This window comes from Phoxinus phoxinus, assembly GCF_949152265.1.
Source record: "Phoxinus phoxinus genome assembly, chromosome: 10".
NCBI lineage: Eukaryota > Metazoa > Chordata > Actinopteri > Cypriniformes > Leuciscidae > Phoxinus > Phoxinus phoxinus.
In genome coordinates, this window is record NC_136885.1 from 20499470 (window position 1) to 20527117 (window position 27648).

Sequence of the window (27648 nt, forward strand, 5' to 3'; positions counted from 1 at the left end):
CTTTGTGACGCTTTTAGCCGGCTTGATGTACATCACTGTTGCGCTACAAATGTGCAAAAGTGACTTTATGGTTGATAAATAACGTGTGATTTTTCGTTTGTAAATAAATAATTTAAACGATCGGCTATATTAGTCGCAAATTAAACTAGATTAGCCTTATGGATCTCTTTTTCTTTTAATTTGATCAAATAAAAAAATACATACAGTGTATTAGTGCCGTTAAATGTATGTTATTGAAGAATTTAAAGGTCAAACTTTTGTCTTGTTGCTGTTGTTGATCGCATGACATTATCTGCGGTTAACCAGAATGACAAACATACGAGGGGGAATTCATATGTGGAAATTACATTCTCAACGCGCATGCGCACACACACCTACGTATATCAATGGTAGCTGCAGTTTCGTTTTCACATGACTTCAGAACCACGTTTCTTTGTTATATCTGGCATTATTTATGTTTACTAATAGATGGACAGCACGGTTGTTATATTCCCTGGTAAGTTTCGAACTCATACCCATATCTCGTTCTGTCAGGCCTGTTTTTGTTTGTTTGATTGATTGTTTGCTTGTTTGTTTGTTTGTTTTATGAAAATAGTAGGCTAAATAATGTTACAAGGAAGCGCATAACGCTTCAAATGACTATAGCTATCTGTCAGCTGTATTAAGTAATGACCCTTGAAGTAATGAACCCTCCTAATTTTAAATGCTTCACATGTATATTTTTTATTTGGCGGAATTTATTGTATTTATCAAATATTTATGATGCCGTTTAAATACTACAAAAACATTAAGTGCAACTTCCTTTCATGAACAGTTTCTGAAAATTACTGTTACACTTTATCTAACATATTAAGGTCAAAGCAAATTAGTATTTAACTTATTTGTCCAACTTTAGCTGAAGTCCAACTTTTTACAATAAAGGTTCTTTACTGGCATCTGTGGTTCCATGAAGAGCATCCATGAAACCTTTCTATTATACAAATGGTTATTTATAGTTTTTAAAATGTTCTTCACACTGAGAAAAAAATGGTTCACTGGAAGGTTCTTTGAGGAACCAAATTTTTTTTTTTTTATGGCATCGCTGTGAAAACCAATTTTTGGAACATTTATTTTTAAGAGTGCATCCGATTTATTTTGGACGTATTGCATTTATTTCTGTTGTTTTTTAAGCTTTCTGTGATTTTAAACAATTATCTCTCGTTCTCTTTATCAACAGATCAACAATTACAGCAACATTTGGGCTTCCTCAGTAAGTGTATGACTGGGATTTTAGTTCAAAGAATGTCCAACTGCTTGTACCGATCCCGCACAATCACGGCGTATGAATCACAGGTTATCACATCGCAGGCCACGGACATGCAGAAAGTCTCCAAGATGATGCAGATTGTCATTAAAAAAGGTCAAAGTGCATGCAGCTCGTTTCTCAGATGCCTCGGAATTTGTGACCCGGCGTTGTATGAGAATGTTACAGGATATCCAGGTTGGACCTATAATCTATAAAATCTCTAGAAATAGATCTATGCCAATGCCTGAATTGTTTATTCATTATTTATTTTTCTCTTTCTTTTTTTATGCATTTGTTGTCATTCAGCACAATTTGGTCACGAGGACCATCAACAGGAAATTCCTTTCTCAGGTAAATATTTTTGCATATTTTGCCTCACTGGTAATGTACCTTGCATGTCATAGACTGTTTTTTTTCTGTTTTTTCTTTGCCCTGTTGTTTAAGGAAGCATCAGGGTAGTGAAATTATTTTGCAATTCCTGTTCAGTAGTAAATATGTCACCTTACTTCCTGTTGTTGTCGTCTTTTTAGTCTGAAAGATTACCTCACACTTCAAAAATATTGAAATGTAAAACCGCACACTTCTCAAAAGTGCGAGTGACTAGACGTTTTGTTTTGCTGTCCCACATCCCTTTGATGCAATGTGTCATGTGATGCTTATATTGATGTCTTTTGCTTTTTGTCTTCTCTTTAACAGAAAAAATGCAATTTACACCTTGTATTATAAACATACAAAACTCTTCCCTGAACAACTGCATTATTGGGAACAACAATAGGCAATGCATTACCTGTGACCAGCATTCTTTGCTTGCTCGGAATGATGCAATCAAAGGTAAGAGCTCTACAGCTGGAAATATAGGTCAAATTCTTCTAGTGTTATAGACTTATACTATATGTTATATATTACAGTTTATTGTTTTTATACGTTTATGTTAAATAGAATTTGTTTTTTCTTTTTTTTCTTGTTTTTTTAGAAACAGTGGATGAAATGGCTGCCACTCAGAGCAACGATGAAGTGATCCCAGTGCGGGAAACAATAAGTGGCAACAGCATTCACATGGAGAGATCCAACATAGAGTATGTCATTATAGGGGATCACAACAGTATGACAGTCACGGAGTGTTTGAACTCGGAGGCTGAGGAGGATACAGAGACTGAGCCTGATGTGATCGTTTAAAAGATGTGAAATATAGTGGGCAGGAGGGAAGATCCAGTTACTGGGTTGAGGTCTGGGTGGAGGGGGGCACAGTGACCGAGATGGCCGGGCCAGGCCCCCTCGTGCTGCAGACGCTGACAGTTTGTCAACTCAGGCCTGACCCATGATTGTACACAGCAGCATAACATGTGCTTTAAATTGACCAATGCTCAGGTGCTCATCTGGTGCTGCCAAACACACTGACATATTATCCTTTATCATGGATTTTTCTAAACCGGTGTGCCTTGAAGTGGCCATTATATTTGATGCTGCCTTGTTTGCTACTGAATATGACTGCTAGTGACGGTTTCTCATGTTTTAATGGGTATATTAGTATTTATTTGTTCAACAAATGTTTAAAAATAAATATGTTGGCTGGCATTTTAATAAATTTGTTATGCAGCCTTTTTATACATTTTCTATAAGCTTATTTTTGTAGTAATTTTTGTTAACTAAATTATGATTGATGTTTAAATAGTTATTCAGTAACCATTTCTCAATTTATTCCCGTAGTTCTGGTGGATTTGTCTAGTGGGAATTGATTTTATTTATGTTACTAGGTGATTAAAAACCTGTGAGGTACTGTACAAGGGCATTTTGTAAGAAGGCATGTAGCTGACACATTTGTCATTTTGGAGCAATATTTTGAAATAAATATATTTGAAAAAGCAATCACCACTGTCTTCCAAATGATTTAAGTTTCAAGACCAAAATATATTTTAAAATTAAAATAAAAGGTCTCCACTGGCCATTATTTAAATTGCAGTAATCTTGTCTGAAAGTGAAATCCATCTGTGATTGTTGACAAAATTAATGGAGGTATATGCACTCTTAAATGTCCTTTTAAAGATATTTGCTTAATTTGTGTATGGTGGTGGGGGTTGGTCACAGACTTCCATGAATTAAATAAATATTGTATAAAAGACATTTATTTAGAGTGCAGATTTTATTTAATTTTACAATAAATATAGTTTGAAACATATTTAGAAATGTGTATTTTTATAGATATTCTGTATTTTAAGTTAATATTGCAAAATATAAAATTATAATAGGCATTACTAAATCCGAATTTATTTATTTTTTGCTAATCAAGATAACTGCTGATGTTTAGAACGTTTTGATTTAATTAAATAGTTATGATTTAAATAGTTATGATAGTTATGAGTGATTAAATAAATGTACTTTTTAAAATTTATTTATTTATTTGTATATTATTTATTTAAATATTTATATATACTTTTATTTTGTAAACGTAAGTTCAAGTGACATTTCCATAGGACATTTCCAACTTCAATACCCATAATGCCAACAAGTGTTTACATGCGTCACTTCCTCTAACTGAAACTTGCTGCTTGGTTTTTTATTTCGACCCTCTAACAAACTCTAGCATAAACGTTTTTGTCACTATTACGGTTAATCTCGATATGAGATTAAGGTTTAATAACGAGTATGACAGGCAGTCATTAATACATTTATGAAAATCGTTGCAGTCATTGAATTTCCCGCTATCATGCCTGTGTGAGGCGGGAGGCTGTTTGCTGGAGTAACAGTTGCAGAGTCTCAGCCGATGCTAAACATGCAAGTTACAGATATTGGGTCTAGAGAAGATGGGAAAATATGGCACAGAAAATTAGTATCAACAAAATATGGGTAAGTTTGACATAACCAGCACGAAGCAAACTGTTTTAGGTTAACTTATACTATGAGAAGAGATTCAATAATGCATTTATTAAGTTATGTAACTTATTCACAGCGTCTTGGCCACTGTGATCCGAAACGCGTCTGCTCGTCAAACCAAAACGGTTCGATTCCTACAAGTGACTTTCGACACCACAGGAGAGTCCTTTCTTGCTGGCGATCATCATGGCAATATTTATGTGTTTGACATTAGCAGAAACAGGTAACGTTATAGAATATATTCTCCCTGTAACTTTCCATAAGTGTTCTTTCCTGTTGATGTATCGTAATAAAACGTTCACTGTAATTTCGTATGTCTCTAACGTCATCGTTCGACAGATTCAAGCTGGTCCAGAAAACAAGCCAAGCATGCACTGCTTTAGCTTTCAACTTGAGAAGAACCACAGAGTTCCTGGTTGCTCTTGCTGATTACTCCATTAAGTGCTTTGACAAAGGTAAGACCTTTTCTTACAGTCTGGGTATGACATATTATATTTTCTAACATAGACCTGCAAATGTTTAACTGTTCTTCTGACAAGCACAAACTACTGTTTCCAGACACCAGACAGCTAGTGAGCTGGATGCGGGGTCACGAGGGTGCCATTTCTTCCCTGTCCGTCCACAGTTCAGGCAGCTACGCCATCAGCACTTCTTCTGATACCGCTCAGCTCTGGAACCTTGACACCTTCCAGAGAAAAAGGAAGCTTAATGTTCGTCAATCAGTTGGCATACAAAAGGTTAGGCCTAACTTATCCGTCCTTAAAGGGTTAGTTCACCCAAAAATGAGAAATCATGCTTGCTTGACGCATGAGAACCAATGAGACTTCCGCCTACTATATTTGAGTGCTCTATGTATGTTCATGAAAACAAATGTGTGATTAAAAGCCGAAATGAAGCATCAAAGTTTTGGGTTGAACAGACTTTCAATGGAGCGACAGAAACCTCTGTTTTCATTAAAAGTATCTTTATTTGTGTTTTGAAAAGGACCAAAAGTCTTATGGGCTTTGAACGTCATGATAATGAGTAATTTGATGACAGAATTTTCATTTTTGGGTGAATCATCCTTTTAAGCATCATATTATAGTAACAGCTCTGCATCAGTCTCTCATTCATGTGTGTTTGTTGTAGGTTTTCTTTCTCCCACACAGCAACACCATTCTCAGCTGTTTTAGCGACGACTCAATTTTTGCTTGGGAGAGCGACACTCTTTTTTGCAAGTATCAGCTGCCTGTTCCACAGGATGGGCCCAGAATCCACTACAAGACATTTGCTGTTACACAGTAAGGCTGTTACACTTAGACCCTAAAATTGGTAAAGCACCGACTGGTGTGTTGTATCATATGTAATCATTTTGTTTCTTTGTAGAGATGGGAAAACACTTGCTGCGGCTGGACGCTCCAACTTAGTCCACTTGTGGTGTCTGGACAGTCGACAGCTCTTGAGAGTAATTCTGATGCCTCCAAAAGTCAAGACAGTAAGATATCTGGATTTCCTGGCGGATAGTTTTGATGGCGGATCCAACCAGGTACTGATCAGTTGTCTGCCTCTTTTAAAAAAAACTTTGACATCATGCCTTATAATTTACTTTACTACTAAATGTATTTATTATCAACTGTATGCTCTGTGTACTGTGAAATATGGAATCATATTGGTTAGACTTCAACATATTGTGCTCTTGTTCCTGAGACATTCTTATTTTTTTCTAACACAGCAATGAGAAGAATAAAAAATACTGAACTTAACTTAAAAAGTTCACCCCTATGATCCAGTTTATACGTTTATTGTGGAAATAATCACACTGATACATGATCTGTCCTCAGACTCTGGGCGTTTTGAGCCAAGATGGTGTCATGCGCTTTATCAACATTCAATCATGCAAGCAGCTCTTTGAAATAGGGTCCTACGAGGACGCAATCACCTCGGCATCCATTTGTCCTAAAGGCCACCATATTGCTGCTGTGATGGACAGCGGTGCTCTTAAAATCTATGATGTACGAAGTCTTTCCCCAGAGATTAGTAAGGTAAATATATTGTTATTAATGAATAATTATGTATTATTTGTTGTAAATGGTAAATATAAGCTATAGATGGATAGAAAGATCAGGGATTCACTGAGAACTCTGGATGCACCTGGCCGAAAACCTAAACCAAAAATGCTTTTTTAAAATTATGTATTATTTATTCAGTTCTATGCAACATAATCAGATTAAACAGATTTTTTTTTTACCAATTATCCAAATAATGTATAGTCCTACAAAGGTATTATTATCAGAGCATGTGAGCAGAGCATAGCAGTTTAGACAGGGTAGCTTTATTTTACCATCATTGCCCATCCTGGCTATACCACACCATGTTACTGCACAGTAGGGCTATTGCAAATAGAAACAAGTCTACCACAGAAATTTCATGTCACCATGTTATTTGAGCGGACTTTGCTTTTTCACTGAGCATGAGTGGAGCATTACTGGTATAACTGTATTTTTGATCAAACTAATTCAGCCTTGGTGAACATTAGAATTTTTTTTTAAATCTGTCCAACTTCAAACTTTTGAACGGTAGTATAATATGTTTGTGTTAAAAATAATATATCTTTTTTACTCCTAAAAATGCTAATCACAAGTGTTTGTTTGTGTAGCCTCCCCAGCCTTTGTTGAAACAGGTCACTAAAGGCAACATCAATGTAGGATTGTGTTCGAAAATTAAGGTGCGCACTGGGGAAGGTCAGAGTCCCGTGAAAACATCAGGACGCAGAATACAATCCAAAGTTTTACCGCCTGCTGTTTCTACACTGGATGACAAAGAGGTTCTGTTTTTATTCAGCTTAATTTTTATTAAATGTAGGGGTTTTTTTAAGGGTAGGGGTCACGTGACACCTTCGGTTTTGCCTTTCAATATATCCAATATACTTTCAATATACTCCAACCACAACTTATAACCTGATTATAATCCTATCCATTTAATCTATTTTGTGCAGAATGATTTGCCCAATGGCCTTAACAAGAAAAGACTACAAGCCTTGCTAAGAGCGTTTGGAGAGTACCCAGCCAAATACAGGTAACATAATAAATGTGTCATGCTAAAGCAATGATATTTGGTTGGTTTAATGTGTAGCTGTAGTGTGCGTCTCAGTTTTATTTGTGTGTATATGTTTTTTTTTCTGCAGGATGTTTATTTGGCGTTCTCTATTGCATCTACCTGAGAACCATGCAGCTTTCAGCAGTCTGACTGACAAAGGCCTGCACTCAGCGTACATGTGCCTTCAGGAGCGGTACCCCATCAAAAGCCACAAACTACAGAGAGGCCTACAGAGGTGGACACAGCATCAATCAATTGATGATTTAATTATATACATATAGATTTGCCCACCATAATGTTATGTCAGAATCTTAATTATATTTGTCTTTTCATTTTTAATCTGACAGAGTGCTGTCTGCTCTTGCTCACTGGGCTGCTGTCTTTGGCGAGACTGATTATCTCCCCCTGCTGGCCTTCCCATTTGTCAAGCTGTTCCAGAACAATCCACTGATCTGCTTTGAAGTGGTGGCCACCGTCATTGGTAGGTAGTGTAAGACAGTAGTGTGGTGTTGGGTGATGTACACTAGTCTCTTTGGCAGTGATTCAATGATTCTGGCCATAGTGGAGAGACTTTAAGTGTCTTGGATTGCTTTTTTGCAGTGAACTGGTGCCAACACTGGTTTGAGTACTTTCCCAACCCTCCGCTTAATGTGCTGAGCCTGGCTGAGAATGTGCTGGCCCATCATGATAAAGAGCTGCTTCAGCATTTTGTTGCCTGTGGCGTTACCTCACAGGTAAAAGACGTTGACACAAGTGTTTATATGACATAGACTTTGACTTTCAAAGAATTTTTTATCTTAAAGCCAAAGATGATTGAGAAAATACCCTACACACTGCTTTTCCTCTCTAGTTGTATGTGTGGCCCCTTCTTGAGACCCTGTTCTCTGAGGTTCTGATGACAGAAGAGTGGCTAAAACTGTTTGACAACGTTTTCTCAAATCATCCCTCATTCCTTCTAATGGCTGTGGTGGCTTATGTCAGCTGCTGCAGAGCACCGCTACTGCTTTGTACTGACAAGAAGGACTTTGAGGTACAACATTAGACGTTTTTATGTTTATTTACGCTCACCACCCATTTGAGCTTATTTTAAGAAGAACAAATTTGGCTTATCAAGACAAGCTTATCCCATTCAGGGGTTTACTATTTTTCATATATATATTATTGTTTATTTTAATTTTATTTTTATTAGGGGTGTAATGGTACATGTATTTGTCCCGAACAATCACGGTACGGACGTCACAGTTCGGTGCATACACAGTCAGGCTGCGTTTACACTTGGCATTAACATGCGACCTGTATCCGGATGTTGTCCACATACACATTGAAAAGACAAGTGTAAACAATATGATACAATCACGAGGGGTCTTATGAAACAATATGATTGTTAATATGAACAAATGTAAACGCACCGTGTCCTGATTGGCTAATGTTCCGATACGCTTGTTGATTGGATCATAGTGATCGCATGTTAATGCCAAGTGTAAACGCAGCCTCAGACGACGAATAAAGTCAGTCACAGGAGATCCACACTCCAATTCAGAAAGAGGCGTGCAGTAACAGGAAAAAAGAGCAGAAGAAGAAGAGATGATTCTATGCACCAACCCAAAACAAGAGTTCAGATGGCACGCAAGAGCTTGCTAGTAGCTTATATGCTGGCTGACTTATGATAAATTTTTATGACACATTCCACAAGCATGTAAATGCAAACCATGACTCCAAAACCGAGGTAGATGTGACTTCTGTGTACTGTTACACCCCTTGTGTGTGTATATATATATACTTTTTTAATCTATTATTACTATTATTTTTTATTACAAATGCATACATTTCACGTATTTCATTTATTATTTATTTTGTTTAAATCTTTCCCAATGTAGTACTTTTTCCATCATCGGAATAGTTTGGACATTGGTGCTATGCTGAAGGAAACCTATCGGTTGATGGACAGCACCCATGCAGATGTTCATCCTAGCTCTGCGCTGAGTGACTTTGAACCTCTGACACACGGACAATACCCCATTTTCAACAAATACCCCACCTTCATAGTGGAGTACCAGTCCCAAGAACGTGAGAGGATTCGGCAACAAGAAGTGGAATATCTAAGGGAGAGGTGCAACATTTTGTTCATTTGTAGTAGTGATATGACTGGAGTATTTCATACTTGGCACACCTTTTACAAAAAGGTTTCTGCTTATGTTTGTCTATATAGACAGGAAGTTCAGCAGATGCATGCTGAGGCGGTCAGGCAGCAGGCTGAGTTTGAGGCCTGGTACAAACAGCAGGAGCTGCTACTGCAAGGAGAGGAGCAACGGAGAAGGATTCTACAGGAAGAGGAGAGTAAACTTTCACAACAAAGAGCCAGGTCGACTTCTCTCCTAATGCAGGAATTCTCACTATTGATTAAATTAAATTTATCAGTTTCTCACACACAAAACTCACTTGACATAACTTGCTGTGTTCAGATTGGCTGCTATGAAGCGTGAGCTGAAGGTGAAGGAACTCAATCTGATTGATTCTGCTAGAAGACGTTTTCTTAAGCACCAGCAGGATCAGCGCAGTGTACAGCTCAAGAGACTTGATGACGAGATTCAGAGAAAGGTTGCTTTGTACTGCCACTTTACTTTTGATTATTTAAATTAATCAATCATATTATCTTTTGGTTCAAAAGCTTTATATGTTTTTTAAAGAAGTATTTTATTTATTTGATCAAAAATGTTGTGAAATATTATTACAATTTAAAGCTGTGTTTTTTTTTTAGCATCATTACTACAAGTCTTCAGTGTCACATGATCCTTCAGAAATCATTCTAATAGACTGATTTGGTGCTCAAAATGTAATGTTATTATCAATGTTGAAAACTGTTGTGCTGTTTAATATTTTTGTGGAAAACACAATACATTTATCAGGATTCTTTGAGTAGGAAGTTAGAAAGAACAGCATTTATTTAAAGAAAAAAAAAACTTTTGTAACATTATAAATGTTTTAAGGTGATGATACACAGGGCAACTTTTTGAGCAATATTGCTGGGCAATGTCCCAATCAACGGACAACCAGGTGAGACATAGAGCCCTTGACCGATCTAAAGTATCCTGATAGAAGTTGTGCTCCATTCTTAATGGGAAAGAGCCCAAGCAACAATGCTCAAAAAAGTTGCCTCGTGTATCATCACCTTTACTGTCACTTTTGATCAATTTAACGCATCCTTGCTAGGGTGACCACCTGGCTATTGCTCTGTTGCAGGTCAGCAGACCTGATTTTGCGGGACAATGCGGGACACGAGGGAGAAAACTTACTATTATTATACTAGGTGAATAAATATAGATTTTATATTAGATGTATTTTTGCAGTGATGTTAACATGCTTTAAAATGCTAATGGGATTTATAAAAATGTTAATGAAGGCGCTGACCGGCGCTGTGAACGTCACTATTAATATAAAACTCATTTTAACAGCACGGGTCTATTCAATCTAAATAATTAAATGAAAATAATAATCCAATCGCTAAAAAGCACATTTCCAAATAAGCACATAAATTCCATTAGTGAAGAATAGAAAGATTGAATGCGTTCTTACCGGATTCAGTGCATCTTGAATTAATATTTTTTTGTGTGTGTGTGTTTTTTTGTTTTTTTTTCCTTCTTCTCAGTGTTTGTTTTCCCGCTCTGGCTAGAACCAATAATAACGGCTGCGCTGCGCATGTTCAGTGTTTTCTTATTATCAATTTTTTTAATTGTAGAATTGTAATTTAAAGGACGATTAAATAAAATACAGACAAAATTAAAATGCGGGACACTGTTTATGACTTGCGGGACAAAGCTTCAAATTTCGGGACTGTCCCGCAAAATGCGGGACAGGTGGTCACCCTAATCCTTGCTGAATAAAAGTATTACAAAAAAATAAAAAATCTTACTGATCCAAAACATTTGGATAGTGTATGTTTCACAAAGTCTTTGTTAAATTAGTTAATGTAATTTGAGAAGTATTAAGTGTTATTTACTAAGAAAGGCCAGGGTTGTGTGAAGCTTGGCAGGTTCTTTACATGTTTATTGTTGTACTTAGATGGCACTGCGAGATCAGGAGACTGCAGCCGCCGTTCAAGATATAGAAGTGAGACAGATGGAACTGGATGCCCAGAGACAACTGTTTGAACAGGTTAGCCACTAAAAAAACTTTATTTTTTGCAAAATTGATGCACAATGATTGTCCGATCTTCCTTCTGGATGGCCATCTTCATGCAAAGTTTCGCTCCAACCTGCCCCGACACACCTACCTGGAAGTGTCCAGTAATCCTGAGGACCTTGATTAGCTGGTTTAAGTGTTTAATTAGGGTTGGAATTTAACTAACAGGAAGGTGGCCCTCTGTGAGCGGGTTCGGACACTCTTGAGATGTGCATAATATATCCAAAGCTGATCATCATATGTTTGGCCTACTAGCAACTGGCCAAAGAGCAAGAGCGAGTGAGTCAAGAGGTGAGAGCAGAAGTGGATACGAGGAGACACAGGGCTGAAATAGACCATTGTACATTTCAAAACCTCATTCAGACAGATGGAGATATCTGCCAGAAAAACAAAAAGGTATGTCTCGCTACAGTTTTCATGAAGTGCATTTGATTATCTTTGTCAGACATCTAACTCCACCCTGATCCTGTTTCCTTTCTGCATTTCCTTTCTTTCTCCTTAACAGTCTTGTGTTTTGCAGTTGAATAAAGTTTTGATTAAACTAATTATGAGAATTCAAACTCTTTCAGGTGCTGGAAGAGTCTCTGGCAGAGGTGGGACAGATGGAAGTGGATGCTGATTGGCAGGCCGAGGTGAATAAGCGATTGGAAAAAGCGGAGGAGAGGCAAGAGAAGCAAAGAGAGCGACTTGTGAACCTCAGCAAACAAACATGTGCTAAAGAGGATAAAATAGTCCAGCTAATGCTGGAAGTGGAGGGAAAGCAGGTGAGAATTTACATGTTAAGGTCCAGTCAGATTTGTGGACATTTTTTGTGGGCAAAAGGGTATTTTATAATTTTAAGCTAAACTGCTCAAACTACTGTCATTCGCGTAATCAACCCTGACATGAAATTGACGACCGTGTGGATTCCTATTGAAATGACTGGATTTTCCCTGTGAACAATTAACATTGTTAAATGTGACCACACCTTTAGTGTTATGTTTAACTTAACAAGTAGACAAGATTCATAAGAAATGTAATTCACTTTCATTACAACATATGAAAGCTGAGTGACATTATTTTGGTATGGTCTCAGTGGGATGATGTAGTAGCTAAACAAGCTGAACTGGAGGAGGAAAGACGGGCGGCCTCCACTGTTAACGCCCAATGGAGGTCACTTATCTCTCAGGAAACAGAAGAGACTGAGCAACATCATGGAAAACTGCAAAAGAGTCTACTAAGTGAGTTAAGACAAAGACTTCTCACAAAACGTAATAATGGATTCATCATATGGTTACAGTTTTAATTTTACATTCTTTTGAAGATGCAATCAGTTTAATGTGCCCCTATTATGCTATTTTAAAGGTTCCTAATTTTGTTTTAGAGGTACAATAGGTTAACATGCATCCAAGGTCAAAAAACACATTTTTTTTTTTTTCTCATAATGTAGCATCACCTCTTTTCTCAGTGTCTGAAACGGTTTGATGAAGGATTCGGTCTCTAAACCCCTCCTTTCCGAGAGCCTACTCTGCTCTTATTGATCAGATGGCCCAGTCTCTTGTGATTGGTCCACCTTTTACTGCATGTGTCGGAAATGAAACGCCAATTATCTGAATTTCACCTCTGGAGACTTCCTCAGCTCTAGTATACACACTGATAAGAACAGTAGCGATGCAATCAATCTCATCCTTTTGCAGTGCATACATTTGCTTTCACAGTGCAGAAAATCACATCTTCTCAACATGTCACGAACCAAACACTTCCAGGCATCAGCTACAATGACAGTGTTTGAGGGCAGGTCAAAATAGCCAGCCAGCCAATGAATACAATAGGCTGGCATTATGCAAATTTGTTACAAACCTACGTAGGTTAGTTCAGACAGTAAGACTTTTCAGAATCGGTTCTTTCTTTTGGGAGAAAATAACTCCATTTACCTTTCACTTTGATCTTTGAAAATTTGCAGACCTTTAACATTTACAAACAGCTAATAGGTAATATCCGGAATAGAAAAAAAGTGCTAATATCCGAAAAAGCATGATGGGGCACATTAAATGATAATTTATGTCTTTTCATAAGACATAAATGTCTTTTCAACGTTACACATGTTAACATGAGGTAATTGAGTTGTCTAGTGGTTGTTATGGAGATTTTTTTTGTGATTGTAGATCGACAGAAGGAAAGGAGACTCCGATCTCCCTGCTCGTCCCGAGGCCTGCCACACAAGCCCCAAAATGAGACCACTAACACTTCCTTGAATGCACAATCTGATGATTGCTGTGAGTATTATTAGTATAAGCCAGGGCTGCCAACTCTCACGCAATTGATACTGTGTTCACGCCACACATCTATTTTCTCATGCAGTGGGAAAAAAACGAAAAGCAAAGAAGAAACGTCTCTGCATTCAAACAATAAATACCGTTTTGACACTCTGTAATGTGATGTGATGGATCGCTGTAGCGGCTCAGTTCTTACCGAAATGTATCATGTCTCATGTAATCGTTTGATCAGTTTTTCAACTGTTGGAAGAACATTACAAAATGTTTTGACAATCACAATACACTTGTGATGGAACATGGAAGGTCTTTTTGGTACAATCCACCCTCTTCTCACCCTAATTCTCACTCCAAGCTAAACTCAAAAGTTGGCAGCCCTGTATAAACTGTGAGCTGAATTGTCATAACCAAACATGATGAAATAAAGTGGCAAGCGATTAAAGCTTTCCCTTTCATGTTGCTGCAACTTAGTTTCTTTAGATCGTGGCCGAGGGGAGCTTGACTCGAAGGAAAGGGAGCTGATGCAGGAAATCAGAGAACTGAGGACGAAATTAGCTGCCAGGGCCAGAGCGACTGACTTCATCTCACCCTCAACCAGCTCCATACACTCTCACTGATCACAGCCACCACCAACACAGGACCAATGTGTGTGGAACCAGGCGCACATTCAAGAAGAGCTGAACGAACATGTTCTTAGATGACTTGAGAACCCTGCACAGCTTATCGACACTAACCATAGCTTTTAATATTTTGTAAATGTAATGTGTATTTGTTTTTTGTTTTCCCATTTATTTTTAAGGTAAATGTCATTTGTGGTATTTTTTTTCATGTCTTTGTATTTAAAATGAGAAATGTCTTAAGAATTTGAATAAAAATTGAGTGAAATGTAATTTAACAATTTCTAAGAGTATTTATTACTTTTATATAATTTTCTGTGTAAACATGGATACATTTTTGTGTTGACAGGACCCTGTCTGTTGCAGATAATTGAATGAATGTTATGTTTTAATATTTAATTTATATTTTACTGAGCACTGAGTTGGTAAAACACTATTTGGGGTGGGTAAGTCTAATTATGCTTAACAAGCTTGCATTTATTTGACAAAAATACAGTTGTGGAAACTATGATATTAAGACTTTTTCCAGGGTTCTTTGATCACTATAAAGTTCAAAATAACATAATTTGTTATTTGTCCTAAAATCTTTCGCAACATTATAAACGTCTTTTTGTCAATTTAATGCATCCTTGCTGAGAAAAATAATAATCGCTACTTTACTGAAAGCTCCGTTTCAAAAAACTATCGTGCCGCCCAACTAGACTATTTCTTGACACCATAGACGCATTTGAACTTTGTCTATGTAGGCAGCTCACTAAGTTTTAAAAAAGCCATGATCTTCAACCGCTGCCCTCTGTTGCTGGGAGGCGTTTATGACGTATCAGAAATGAGCACTTCCGGCTTTGGGTGCTGATGAGACTGAGGTAAACTGGTGATGCTTTGTGTTTTCATTTAGCGGTTGATGCTCATGTTTAGATTTAGCCTGTTGTTTCAGCATTTACGCGAGAGGCGTAAAGGCGATATAGGTGAATTATTACATTGAAATATAATATAGCCTACAAGAGGCTTTGTTACGGAGTGCATTAATGCTTTCATTCATTTAAATGCAACGACAACCGTTTGTCAATGAACACTGAACAGGATTGTGTTTCTCCTTTAATTACGTCCGCTGTTACGTGTCTTCAGTAATCATTCTTGTCAGTCAAGTGCATTTATGAACCACCAGAGTCACGTCATTTTCTTTGCAGAATATTAGGTTAGTATGCAATGTATTATAATGTTGTTGTTTTGTCATCCACAACGCTATATTATTTATACCTACAGGAGGTTCACCTAAGAGATTTTATACATTATATTTTATATTTCAGTTTATATTTATTTGCTTATTTATTGCAGTTTCATTGTTGCATTTCTCAATGTATTCTGTATTAATTCAGTTGCAGTCACAGTATTTAAGCTTGGACTGTGTCTGTGTCCATTAGACTAATGAGCTTTTACACAGGCTGGTCTTCTCTGTATACAACCAAATGAAGCTGGATGTATAACTTCATCTCCTGAAATTCAGCCAAATGTAGACAGAACAGACCTTAACCAAATTTTACAGCCAAAGCTCATTCCCTGGATAGCCAATGTGTCCCTCATCGTGGAAAGTTTGTGACATTGTTGATGTATTTTGAAGCATGGCAACATGAATGCATGTTCATAAAACTGCATAAAACTGTTCATACTATGCATAGATTGAACAACACAACGATGGCTGAAAGAAGTGACCTAAAAGCTGAGCTTGAGCGCAAAAAGCAGCGCTTAGCCCAGATTCGAGAGGAGAAGAAAAGAAAGGAGGAGGAGAGAAAGAAGAAAGAGGTAAGTGCTTTTTTCGTTGTAGTACATACTATTTATCATTTTGTCACCTGCAAATATTTGTTCTGTGATGCAGTCTGAGATGCTTCAGAGGACTGAAAACGTGTCAGAAGACTCAGACCTAGACAGGAAGAGAAGAGAGACAGAGGCTCTCCTGCAGAGCATTGGAATTTCACCAGAACCACCTCTAGGTATATGATGCAGAACATACAGAGACAGTCTGTGCATGTACATAATGTGTGTGAGATACATCTTTGTCAATGTGCATGGCACCTGCTTGAATAAAATGATAAAAGGAATCATCAGGAGTCTTTATAATGCAAAATAGTTTTTTTTTTTTTTCAGTCAGCAGCCTTTAGAGCTATATCCTATAAGGATTCGCCCTACCCTTGTGAAAAAGAAGCACACTATACTAGCATACTATACTTTTTTAAAGAGTTAGTAAACACGAAAATAATTAATATATTGAATATACTTAAGTGCAGACTTGTAATGTTTTTGGACTCTGAATTGCATATTAATTGCAATCAAATAAAAGTATAATAGTTATATACTATATTTGGACATTTAAATTATATTTTTAAACCATAGATGTAGAAAATCCCACTATATTTATGTATAAAATTTGCATAGCGTTTGGAGGCTATTGTGTGGATAAAAGATGGAAATCTTTTTGAACTACATTTTGAACTGGAACTCTATTCTCCCCTTGAGTTTCCAGCCCTGTTTGTAATGATTTGTAATGTAACCTGTTTGTAAGGTTGCAATTAGTACATATTCGATATTGTGTTTAAAGTTAAAATATTTAATAACACACTACAGTTAAATTTATAATAAAGTACTTATGCTTTAGTATGTTAGTCAACACATAAAAATAAGTGTACTTTAAAGCATAAGTGCACTTCAATTGTACTTGAGTGTGTTAAAAACAATCATGAATATTTTCCTTAAGTGCAGTCCACTTAAGTGACATTTTATTTCATTAATATGTTATCTGCAAGTACAGTTTTTTATTATACTTTTATTTGAAGTACACTACAAGTGTACATTCAATACAATAAAGCACACTTCTTTCTCTCAAGGGTATGGTTCATTTTGGACTGATTTTTGCTGTTTTATTGATAAAACAATTACTTTTATTAGATGAATATAAAGAAGTTTCATCAGTACTTAATAATCAGTTTATTGAACTCCTGTCTTTTACACTGTGGCTATATTTGAACAAGACTTCATTGTGGCACACTCTATAAACAGATTTATAAGGTGATATTCCATGTAAAATTGTAATCATTATAAATTTGAAGATGAGGTGATTTAATAATATCAAAATTCTAACGTTTTAGAGAGAAGTGAAATCCGCTTGACAATCTCTCCTGTTGTTTTTCCTTTTGGATTTTTTTTTCTCTTTGATTTGACCATTTCAATCCATTCTGTTCATTTTGATTTGCCTGTGTCTGCCACTGCTGGCCATCAGTGCAGCCACTGCAGCTTTTAACATGGGATACCTGTTATTTTCATTATTTAGTCCCAACCCCTATGTCTCCCTCTTCGCAATCAGTGAGCCCGGCTGGAAGTCAAGAGTCCATAGATGGAGGGACAGTGGGAAGGTATGAAATCTGCACGAGTGATTGTTTGGACACCAGACTGTATCTCAACCTTTAAACCATTTTGAAATACTTTTATATATTTCCTTATGTGAATGTATATGGAAGTAGTGTTTTAATGCAGGGGTTTTCAAACTGAGTTCTGCAAGAGGGTTCTTAAGGAGGGAAAAAATATTTGAATTTATTTTAAGAATGTTTTTTTTTAAATGATCAAAGCTTACTGGAAAAATATTAAACAAATATATTCATTGTGAATTTCTCTTTAGGTTTATACATTTAACAATATTCTAATAATGGGTAGAACAAATACACCAATACAATTAGTCAGATATTTTTCAGAATATATATATATATAAAAACATTTTTTAGTTACCTAAAAGCTAGTTCTTTCATTTTGCATATCATGTTTTATATCACGGATACAGTATCAGTGGCTTTTTTAATATAAATAATGTATATTTAACTGATTTCATATTTTAATGTGATCATCATATTTGGGGGTCCTTGGGATCAAAAGCTTTGAAAATTCCTGGTTTAAAGGATGTGAGCTTGGATGTGAGACTGATTCCAGTTTAATATATACATATATATATATATATATATATATATATATATATATTAAACTGGAATCAGTCTAATGCATTCTTATCAATACATCAGACAGATTTACTATATTATGGTTGATTTGGAGAAATTAAATATTTTATAAGAAAATGATAAATTATTTGAAGGACATTTGATTTGATTTATTTCAGGGAAGTTTTGCATTATTTCTTACATCAAAATATTTTGGCTATTGTTTTTTTTGATTACTTATTTTATTTTATTCATTTGTTTTGCATTTCCCTTAAGACTAAGTCTGATGTTTTTCCTTTTCCCTACATCTTTGATGGGGACATCAGATATCGGTAAGGAAGGAGAAGTGTTGATGTTGTCATTGTTAGGTCCTAGCATTTGTTGATGCATCACCCATCAGTGGATGTGGTTCTGTTGTAGCTGTTCAAGAGTATGGTGCCAAAGTCTATATGTGATTTCAGTTCAAAAGACAGTGTGTTATTTCATGTAATCGTGCATGAAGAGGGTTTTGCACTGCTGGTGAAGCTGCAGGACCTGATCATGCCTGCTCTTGGTCTTATCCCTCCTAACTATTATATGATGTATTCTTCTGATCTCTCTAGGACGTTGCAATGGGACACCGACCCCTTAGCTCTTCAGCTTCTTGCCGATTCTGTTCATGGGTGAGCCTGCACCTAAGACTTGATATAGGAAACATTCAGTCTCAACAGAGAAATGTAGAATAAATCCAAAATTTGGTGGGAGAAATTCCAATAGAATTGCGCAATTGGGAGTTTCGCATAAGTGCGAAAAAGTTCACCATAGATTTTGTTCGTGTTCAAGTTGGTCATGCGAATTTGCTGCGCTGACCAACAGAATGCTGCTTGGAAATTAGGAGTGCTTCCTACATAGCTACACTATTGACAATTAAACTTTTTTTGCGCACAAAATTGCATTACTGTGACCGTACCTTAAAGGACCATTCACACCAAGAATGATAACTACATTAGTGTCCACACCGGCGGACGATATCGTACTGTTGACGAAGCGCGTGCTTGTCTGTCACTTTAAATGCTCGAGCTTGTTACAGCAGGATGGTTTCTGATTGGCTGTCAATGTTTTTATGGTTCATCAGCTGGATCAAATCGTTCTGAAAGTGATTCCAACAATATAGTTTCTCTATATCGTTATAGCTCTGCTATATTGTTATTTTAATACGATTTTTAGAACTATATCATTATCGTTATCTTTAAAGTTATTGTCCTTTGTCGTGAACTTAAGACTTTAGTAGGATGCTTTCAAGTGGTCCAAGGCAAACAAACAAAAACACACATTAAAATGTTCTCGTTTTGGCTTGATTTCTTAGGTGCAAGATGCAAAGGCTTGGAGCATCAAAAATTGTTCAGATTGATTTCATACCAAAAGAACTGGTGTCATATTCTAAAGAGACACAGACCCCTGTCGCATCTGATCAGCCTGAGGGTAAAGAGCTGTTTTTATTCCCACGTTATAATATGGATGGATATCCATACAAATGAAACTAAATATAATGGCTTTGCCCACAAAACAAATGCCATTACACTCATCTCATCACTTCCAAAAATGTCAATTTTCCACAGAGGAGGAGGATGAGGAGCTGTCAGTGCCCAAATCTGAGCCAGTGCCACAGCAGCTAGAGGAGGAGAAGCTTCAGGAGGACGAAGAAGGCAAGAACAATCAAAGTTTAAAAAAAGAAAGTAAAACATTTATAAGAAGTGTAACATCATACAGACCTGTATGAATATGTGTCTTAGTTCATCCTAGAGAACTCACCAATGAGGAGAAAGAGCAGATTGTTCATTCAGAGGATTTCCTGTTTTTCTTCGACCGGAGCATCCGTGTAGTGGAGCGAGTGTTGGCCGAGGAGACGGACATTTTCTTTGACTACAGTGGGCGAGATATGGAGGACAAAGAAGGGTCAGAGCGGAGGCTTATATAACAGTCAAACATGCACAGATTCCCATATGATTACAGAAAAGTCATTCATTAGATGCTACCAGAAAGGTCTATTTAACCTAATGTAGGATGATGGTGGTTTAGTAGTTTTGAGTTGCACTCAACTTCAAGTGACTAATGGGAAACTTACTGTAAATTGCTTTGGATGATTGTACCAGAATGCAAAGGTTTGTTTTGTTATCAGGGACATGCAAGCCGGATCAAACTTGTCTTTTAATCGACATTTCTATGATGAGCATTGGTCTAAACATCGAGTCGTCACTTCCCTGGATTGGTCACCACAGGTACTTTATTAATAAGAACATTAGTTAACTCTAAAATTGCATTAATATAAGCAATGCCTAATGCAAATGTGTTGGTCACAAATAACGCTCCCAGTATACTTTTTGCAGTATCCTGAATTGCTAGTGGCCTCATACAACACTAATGAGGATGCGCCTCATGAGCCAGATGGAGTTGTGCTGGTCTGGAATATGAAGTTTAAGAAGATGACCCCCGAGTACATATTCCACTGTCAGGTTTGAATTCCCGTTGCTCCCAATTAAAATCCTTTAATGCCTGAAAGTTGTTCCTTTCGGCTGCATTTCAATATACTTTAATTTAAAAAAATATATATATATATTGAGCATGTGTGTGAGCAATCAACTTTTAATGAAAAGGCCTGAATCACAATTGAATTTCTAATATACACAAACAATAGAGCTAAACTTTCGGATGTTGTCTGCGTCATTAATGCACATCATTCTGTGTTTGCTCTGATGTCACTGATAAATGAACTCTCATTGTTCAGTTTATTCCCTGTATGCTCCCTTTGTGCCAATCGACCTTGATGAAGGGCGAGCTGACGTGCTCTGTGCCAAAACATAAAACGGAGCAAAGGAAGTTTAAAATCGGCACAAGTAATTACTAATGCATTTTATGGCTTCCCCCTGTAGTCCTCAGTGATGTCAGTCGGCTTTGCTCAGTTTCATCCTAACCTAGTGATCGGAGGCACTTATTCAGGACAGATAGCACTGTGGGACAATCGAAGTCACAGGAGGACCCCAGTGCAAAGGACACCCCTGTCTGCAACTGCACACACTGTAAGAGCACCAATTACAGATATGATTATAAATATACACTACCATTCGTGATCCTGTGGTCAGCATTTATTTGATCAAAACTGTAATAATGTGAAATATTATTACATTTTTTAATAACTATTTTCTATTTTAATATATTTTAATATTTTATTTATTTATTATCCATTACTCCAGTCTTCAGTGTCACATGGTCCTTCAGAAATCATTCTAATATGCTTATCCTGTACTCAAGAAACATTTCTTAGGCAAGGCAAGGCAAGTTTATTTATATAGCACATTTCATACACAGTGGTAATTCAAAGTGCTTTACATAGAAGAAATTAAAATAATTACATAAACAATAAAAGAAATAAGAATAATTAAAACAGTTTAGAAAATAAAATACAGTGCAAACAGTCGGACGAACAGTGGCACAGTGCTCATTCAGTAAATGCAAAGCTAAACAGTGGTAATTCAAAGTGCTTTACATAGAAGAAATTAAAATAGTATAATATACTATCTTAGTATAATCAATTTTGAAAACAGCTGCTATTTATTTTTTTGGAAACTGTGATACATTTTTTAGAATAGAAAAAGAACAGCATTTATTTAAAATCTAAGTATTTTGTAACATTAGAAATTTATTTACTATCACTTTTGATTAATTTAATCCATCCATTTCTTTCAAAAAATATTAGTTACCCCAAAGTAGTGTATTTAAATATTATATTATATTATAATGTTGTATAGTATGATACTAGTATATGAAATGCCTTCTGTGTGCTGAAAAACAGGTAACCTAATTCAGTCTGATGGTAGTTTAATGGTTAATAATGTGAGCTGAAAACACCACGTTTGCCAGGTCAATGAGGTGACCCAGAAACTCAACCCCAAGATATTCCTGAGAAACCTTCTGTTATTGTAAATTGCAAAACGCATCTGATAAGAATTAAGGTTTTTTTTTTTTTTCATTATGTGGCAAAACAATCCCTTATTTGTTTTAGAATAATATTCTAATCATTTCCTCCCCTTAAAATAACATAGATGTCAAATCTGTTTAATATATTATGGATTTTATTCCTCATTCCATGTTATCTTACCAATTTATTGCAGCATCCTGTATACTGTGTGAATGTGGTCGGAACACAAAATGCCAACAACCTGATCACAGTCTCCACAGATGGCAAGATGTGCTCCTGGAGTCTGGACATGCTCTCACAGCCTCAGGTTTCCAGATATAACACATTTAGACAAATGGAAAATCATTGCCATTTTAGATTGATTTAGAACAATTACATGTCTACTGTTGCTCACAGGAAAGTATGGAGCTGATCTACAACAAGTCAAAGCCTGTGGCAGTCACTTGCATGGCCTTTCCTGCAAGCGACGTGAATAACTATGTGGTAGGAAGTGAGGAGGGAACCGTTTACACAGCATCCCGCCATGGAAGGTTGGTGGTTCCTGTAACAGAACATATTATACACCTGCGCACTCAGTATGATTGAAAACTCTTTTTACGCTTGGACGGCCTAATCTAAGTGTTGTCTTGCCTTACCTTCTGATTTAATAGCAGCCTTTTCATATATGGGTCAACTGTTTTTTTTTTTTTAAATAATGTCTGTGAATATTAAAAACACTTTATGAAAAACAACTATTACCTTAAACTTGTTTAACTTGTCCCATGCAGTAAGGCTGGTATTGGTGAAATGTTTGATGGGCATCAGGGGCCTGTGACTGGAATCAGCTGCCATAACGCTGTGGGTCCAGTTGACTTCTCCCATCTCTTTACCACTTCCTCATTCGACTGGACTGTCAAACTGTGGTCAACCAAAGTAAGAGTTGTTTCGGAATTTGCGCTGCTCTATATGTATTTTGATTATTTAGCATTCTATAAATATAACTATTTCATCTCTCTGACAGCATAACAAGCCCCTCTATTCTTTTGAAGACAATGCAGACTATGTGTATGATGTCATGTGGTCTCCAGTTCATCCAGCGCTCTTTGCTACAGTTGATGGCAATGGTCGTCTGGACCTCTGGAATCTCAACAACTACACAGAGGTTATTACATTATTTACTCAGTCATTCTGTCTTCTGTTATATTAAGGACATTCATTACATACATTAATTAATATTAGTGTAAGAGGACTTCCTACTTGGGGCAAAAACATCCCCATCAGACTTTTTGTATCATTCATGTAAAATACTAAATTAAATATTCTATGTATGCTCATAAGTTTGAGGTAAGATTTTTTTTTTGTGTGTGTGTGTGTGTTTTTGGCTGCATGTATTTGATTAAAAAAAATAGTCAAGTGTTTTATATTATTTACTATTTAAAATTATTTTACTATAATTTTATAAAAATAGTATAGAACTATTTTCTAATTTAAAAGGATAGTTCCCCAAAAATGAAAATTAGCCCATGAAGCCCATAAAAGTGCATCTATCCATGATAAAAGTGATAAAACACTGTCATGTCATGATAAAACTCCACACGGCTCCGGGGGGTTAATAAAGGCCTTCTGAAGTGGCATATTTAAATCTTTATAAAGTGAAATAACTAGCTTCCGGCCAAACGAACATACGGATTACACTTAAGTCTAAAGCGCAACTTATGCGAGTAATGCGACGTACGCCATGACGCACTACACTACTTCTGACGTCAAAAGTTGCGTAAGTTGTGCTATAGGCGTAAGTAGACTGCATATGGCCGTTTGGCCAGAAGCTAGAATTTTACTTTGTAACGTGTTAAATACGAGTATTAAACTCGTATTTTAACGTATTAAACTCGTATAGCTTCGCTTCAGAAGGCCTTTATTAACCCCCCGGAACTGTGTGGAGCGCTTTTATTATGGATGGATGCACTTTTATGGACTTCAAAACAGAAACGACCATTCACTGCCATTATAAAGCTTGGAAGAGCCAGGACATTTTTTAATATAACTCCGATTGTATTCGTCTCTGAAAGAAGAATGTCATATACACCTAGGATGGCTTGGGGGTCAGTAAATCATGGGATTTTCATTTTTGGGGGAACTATCCCTTTAATATAGTTTATTCTTGTGATGGCAAAGCTGAATTTTCAGCAGCCACGTGAGCCTTCAGAAATCTTCTAATATGCTGCTTAGGAAACATTTTTTTACTAGCGCTGCTTAATGTGTTTGTGGAAACCTGATACATTTTTTTAGGATTCTTTGATGAATAGAAAGTTCAAAAGAATAGTATTATTATTTTGAAACAGTATTTTTTGTAACAATGTAAAAATCCTAATGTCACTTTTGAATATAATTATTAATTTCTTTAAAAAAAGGATTTTATGCTATTATAAATGCAATTTGACAATTTGGTTGAAAGATGGCAAATCAAATAGCAGAATTCCAGTCAGAAAGATACATTTGAATTACACTATATAATTCTATAAATGATGGGTTGATTTTTACTTCAAAAGAAAAGAAAATAATATCTGTTATTATTGTATCTACAAATCAAATCAGAAAAATGAGCAAATCAACAAAAAAAATAATTCACAGATCACAACTATCTACAGTAGTCAACATTTGAAGTGGATCAAAACCTTTCGGCAAAGTTATTCATGAATTTTGAACAATACCCGTTCTTTTAGGACAACTTTGATGAGCTTTTTTGATCCACTTCAAATGTTGACTACTGTATTAAAAATGAACCGAAAAACAGTTCAGCTGGAATGGGGGAATTCTACCTCATCATATTTGCATGCAAATTGCCATTACTTCATAATTGTCTGCTTTGAACTAAATTAGATGAATCATGTTTCCACACAATGTTATTACGTCTACATTCCAAAACAAGTTTTCTGTGTTTACCAGGTGCCCTCGGCAAGTGTGACTGTGGAGGGAGGATGTGCCCTGAACCGGGTCAGATGGGCAACGGGGGGCAGAGAGGTGGCAGTGGGGGATTCAGAGGGCCGTGTTTGGATCTATGATGTGGGAGAGGTAATAACACTACATCATGAGTACAAGAACAAGTCATTCTCAAAAATGTGGTTGAATTATAAATATTTGCACTCAGCCAAATAGGCAAGGCAAGGCAAGGCAAGTTTATTTATATAGCACATTTCATACACAATGGTAATTCAAAGTGCTTTACATAGAAGAAATTAAAATAATCAAAAGAAATAAGAGTAATTAAAACAGTTTAGAGTAAAAAAATAAAAATACACAGACAGATCAAACAATATGCAAAGTCACCAATTCTGTTCTACCGTGAAGATGTGATTCAGAAGTCGGTTGTATCTCTATTTTAGCAGTTGGCCATGTCACATACAGACGACTGGAGCAAATTTGCCCGTACGCTCATGGAGATTCGTGCCAACCGAGGAGATGAAGAGGAAGAAGGTGCTTTGGAGCTGCCTGCATGAGACAGATACAATTACATTCAGTGAAAAACAAGTAAAGATATGCTGAAACAGATGCTTGGTATAAGTGAGTGAATCACACATCCACGCTGCTGTGATCGCAGGTCTTTTTCTTTTGCCTACAAAACTCTATTTATAGCATTGGTGTTAATTAGCAATATCTCCTGTTCCAGTGCTAATAGTTAATTCCAGAACACACACAGGTGAAGAAATAAATGGGCTTGAGCTAATGCATATCTATGGCTTGCAGTGAATATATAGGAGTGAGCCTGTGATCACACTGTATCAAAACAATAACGTCAGCTTATTTTACATATGTGAAAGTACAGCGTCATACTGAGATGTATGGATAATGTATTGACAAATATGCTTAGGAATGTGACTTTCTTTAACCTTTAACATTGTATGTATGTGTGTATAATTTAATACAAACAGGAACATAAAAGCAACTGTAAAGTGTGAACTTACAATAAAAGTTGTGTTTTAATCTTTATTTGAGCAGTTGTTTGTCCAAAATGTGGGTGATAAAAAGTTTGTATGTCAATGTCTTATTATTCCACGATGTTTTCGTGGCATTAAACCATTAATCTTTAATCACAATGACATGAGATTCCTTGTCATCCATGGTTTTTTTCCCTCCATCATCAGCAACTTCCATGGACGCACACGGCCGCACGTAGAAGGCGGGATCCTGTTACCATGACAATTACGTCAATATTAGTGTCGGGTAACTAAAGGTCAAACTAAAGACAAGCCAGAGACGGAAGGAAACAGGCTCGGAATGGCGGAGACTAAAGGTTTTTTGCAGCAAAAGCCGGAGGAAATCACAGTAATAAACTGTGGTTTAATCGCGTTATCGCTTGAACGGTGGTGCTTTGTCTAAATTGAACAGGATAGCCATATGTTACGAGGTACTGCTGCGGCGGGAAGGACAGTCCATGCTAGTTTTGTCTGTAAATTGGAGCAAAGCTGTAGAGCGTAGCTACCGTTAGTTAGCCATGCTGTGTTGTTCCGTTTCGAAGCAGAATGACTTTTGCTAACTATCAGTGCTGTATTAGACACAAGCAAAATGCCTGGCTAGCTCTTTAGATCGCTTTTGCGAGGGTAAAATGCAGTGAAGCTACGGCTCGTCTGCTTGCTTCCTCTTCACTCAACTTGGTAGCAACACAGGCTTACTTGGTGCAAGTTCTTCTTATTATTGTAACTCTTTTTGTACGGTATATTGTAGCCGAGACTGGCTTAAAAATCACAGATTTTCTTATTCCCAAACAGAGAAACAAGGTTGAACCAATGTCAGTCTACAAAATACGAGTGTTTTTAATTTTGTACTCGGCTGGTATATGGCTGTTATTTATGTTGATGCATGTATGTAGAGACTGTAACGTTACTTCCCGTTGTTGTTGTTGTTTTTCGATAATAACTTATTTTAAAGGTGGGGAAATTACCTATATCGACTCGAACATGTTCGTTATTTGTTTTCATCAAATGTCTGTGATTAGACCTTGACACTGTTCTGCAAGGTCTTCATCCTCATCGCGGTCCCTTTGTCATTGACGTGAAGGAGAGAGGACCTTTAACTTTCAACTCGGCTTTTGCTGTATTTTCATTTCTCATGAGGACTGTAGAGGGCAGCAAAATCACCACGTAACGTTAATTTTTTTTTTTTGCAGACTACATTTCCATGGATTTCGTAGATTGGTGTAATTTGCATTCGAATTAATTATATTTATTTGCATCACGTTGTTTTTTATTTGATGTTTTTTTTATTTTATGTGCTTTTAACTGGTTGTTCGTGCCTGTAAACATCCCCGACTGGAAGCTGTGCGTATCCGCAAAACAAGCTTTCAGTTGGATGTTTGCTGCCATCGTCCAGTTATTTCGTCTTGTTCTGGAATCAGTGGTGTGTGTGTGTGTAATCAAACAATACTCCGCCCTAAATGTTACAACTGAATTATAACTTATCA

At 36.6% G+C, this 27648-nt stretch overlaps 3 protein-coding genes across 9 annotated transcripts; all 3 read left to right on the top strand.

The window, feature by feature from the left end:
- The first annotated feature begins 360 nt into the window (after positions 1-360).
- On the top strand, positions 361-3454 carry LOC307005887 (uncharacterized protein). Of its 2 annotated transcripts, XM_079626393.1 has the most exons (6): positions 361-496; positions 1217-1249; positions 1333-1480; positions 1592-1636; positions 1982-2116; positions 2259-3398. In XM_079626393.1, exons 1-6 carry the CDS (start codon positions 455-457, stop codon positions 2459-2461), a joined length of 606 nt encoding a protein of 201 aa, XP_079482519.1. In that variant the 5' UTR covers positions 361-454; the 3' UTR covers positions 2462-3398. The 2 variants fall into 2 exon arrangements, with proteins under 2 accessions (XP_079482519.1, XP_079482518.1); XM_079626392.1 differs by having other exon boundaries at positions 1217-1480; positions 2259-3454.
- Positions 3455-3754: 300 nt separating this feature from the next.
- On the top strand, positions 3755-14555 carry tbc1d31 (TBC1 domain family, member 31). The gene is made up of 22 exons (XM_079627146.1): positions 3755-4129; positions 4233-4379; positions 4496-4611; positions 4715-4893; positions 5285-5436; positions 5522-5681; positions 5977-6177; positions 6792-6959; positions 7131-7210; positions 7320-7466; positions 7579-7712; positions 7832-7965; positions 8082-8261; positions 9109-9341; positions 9441-9593; positions 9694-9829; positions 11291-11383; positions 11666-11806; positions 11980-12174; positions 12486-12630; positions 13555-13665; positions 14134-14555. The coding sequence occupies exons 1-22, from the start codon at positions 4047-4049 to the stop codon at positions 14277-14279; spliced, it is 3234 nt and encodes a 1077-aa protein (XP_079483272.1). The 5' UTR covers positions 3755-4046; the 3' UTR covers positions 14280-14555.
- A 519-nt stretch (positions 14556-15074) lies between these two features.
- dync1i1b (dynein cytoplasmic 1 intermediate chain 1b) lies at positions 15075-26286 on the top strand. Of its 6 annotated transcripts, none has more exons than XM_079626534.1 (17): positions 15075-15142; positions 15956-16079; positions 16153-16267; positions 17602-17683; positions 18859-18918; positions 19602-19717; positions 19855-19941; positions 20029-20191; positions 20415-20514; positions 20623-20748; positions 21166-21312; positions 22405-22518; positions 22608-22741; positions 22979-23123; positions 23212-23352; positions 25137-25262; positions 25574-26286. In XM_079626534.1, the coding sequence occupies exons 1-17, from the start codon at positions 15132-15134 to the stop codon at positions 25685-25687; spliced, it is 1905 nt and encodes a 634-aa protein (XP_079482660.1). In that variant the 5' UTR covers positions 15075-15131; the 3' UTR covers positions 25688-26286. The 6 variants fall into 6 exon arrangements, with proteins under 6 accessions (XP_079482660.1, XP_079482662.1, XP_079482658.1 ...); XM_079626536.1 differs by having other exon boundaries at positions 15077-15142; positions 17635-17683; XM_079626532.1 differs by having other exon boundaries at positions 15108-15142; positions 17551-17683.
- The last annotated feature ends 1362 nt before the right edge of the window (positions 26287-27648 follow it).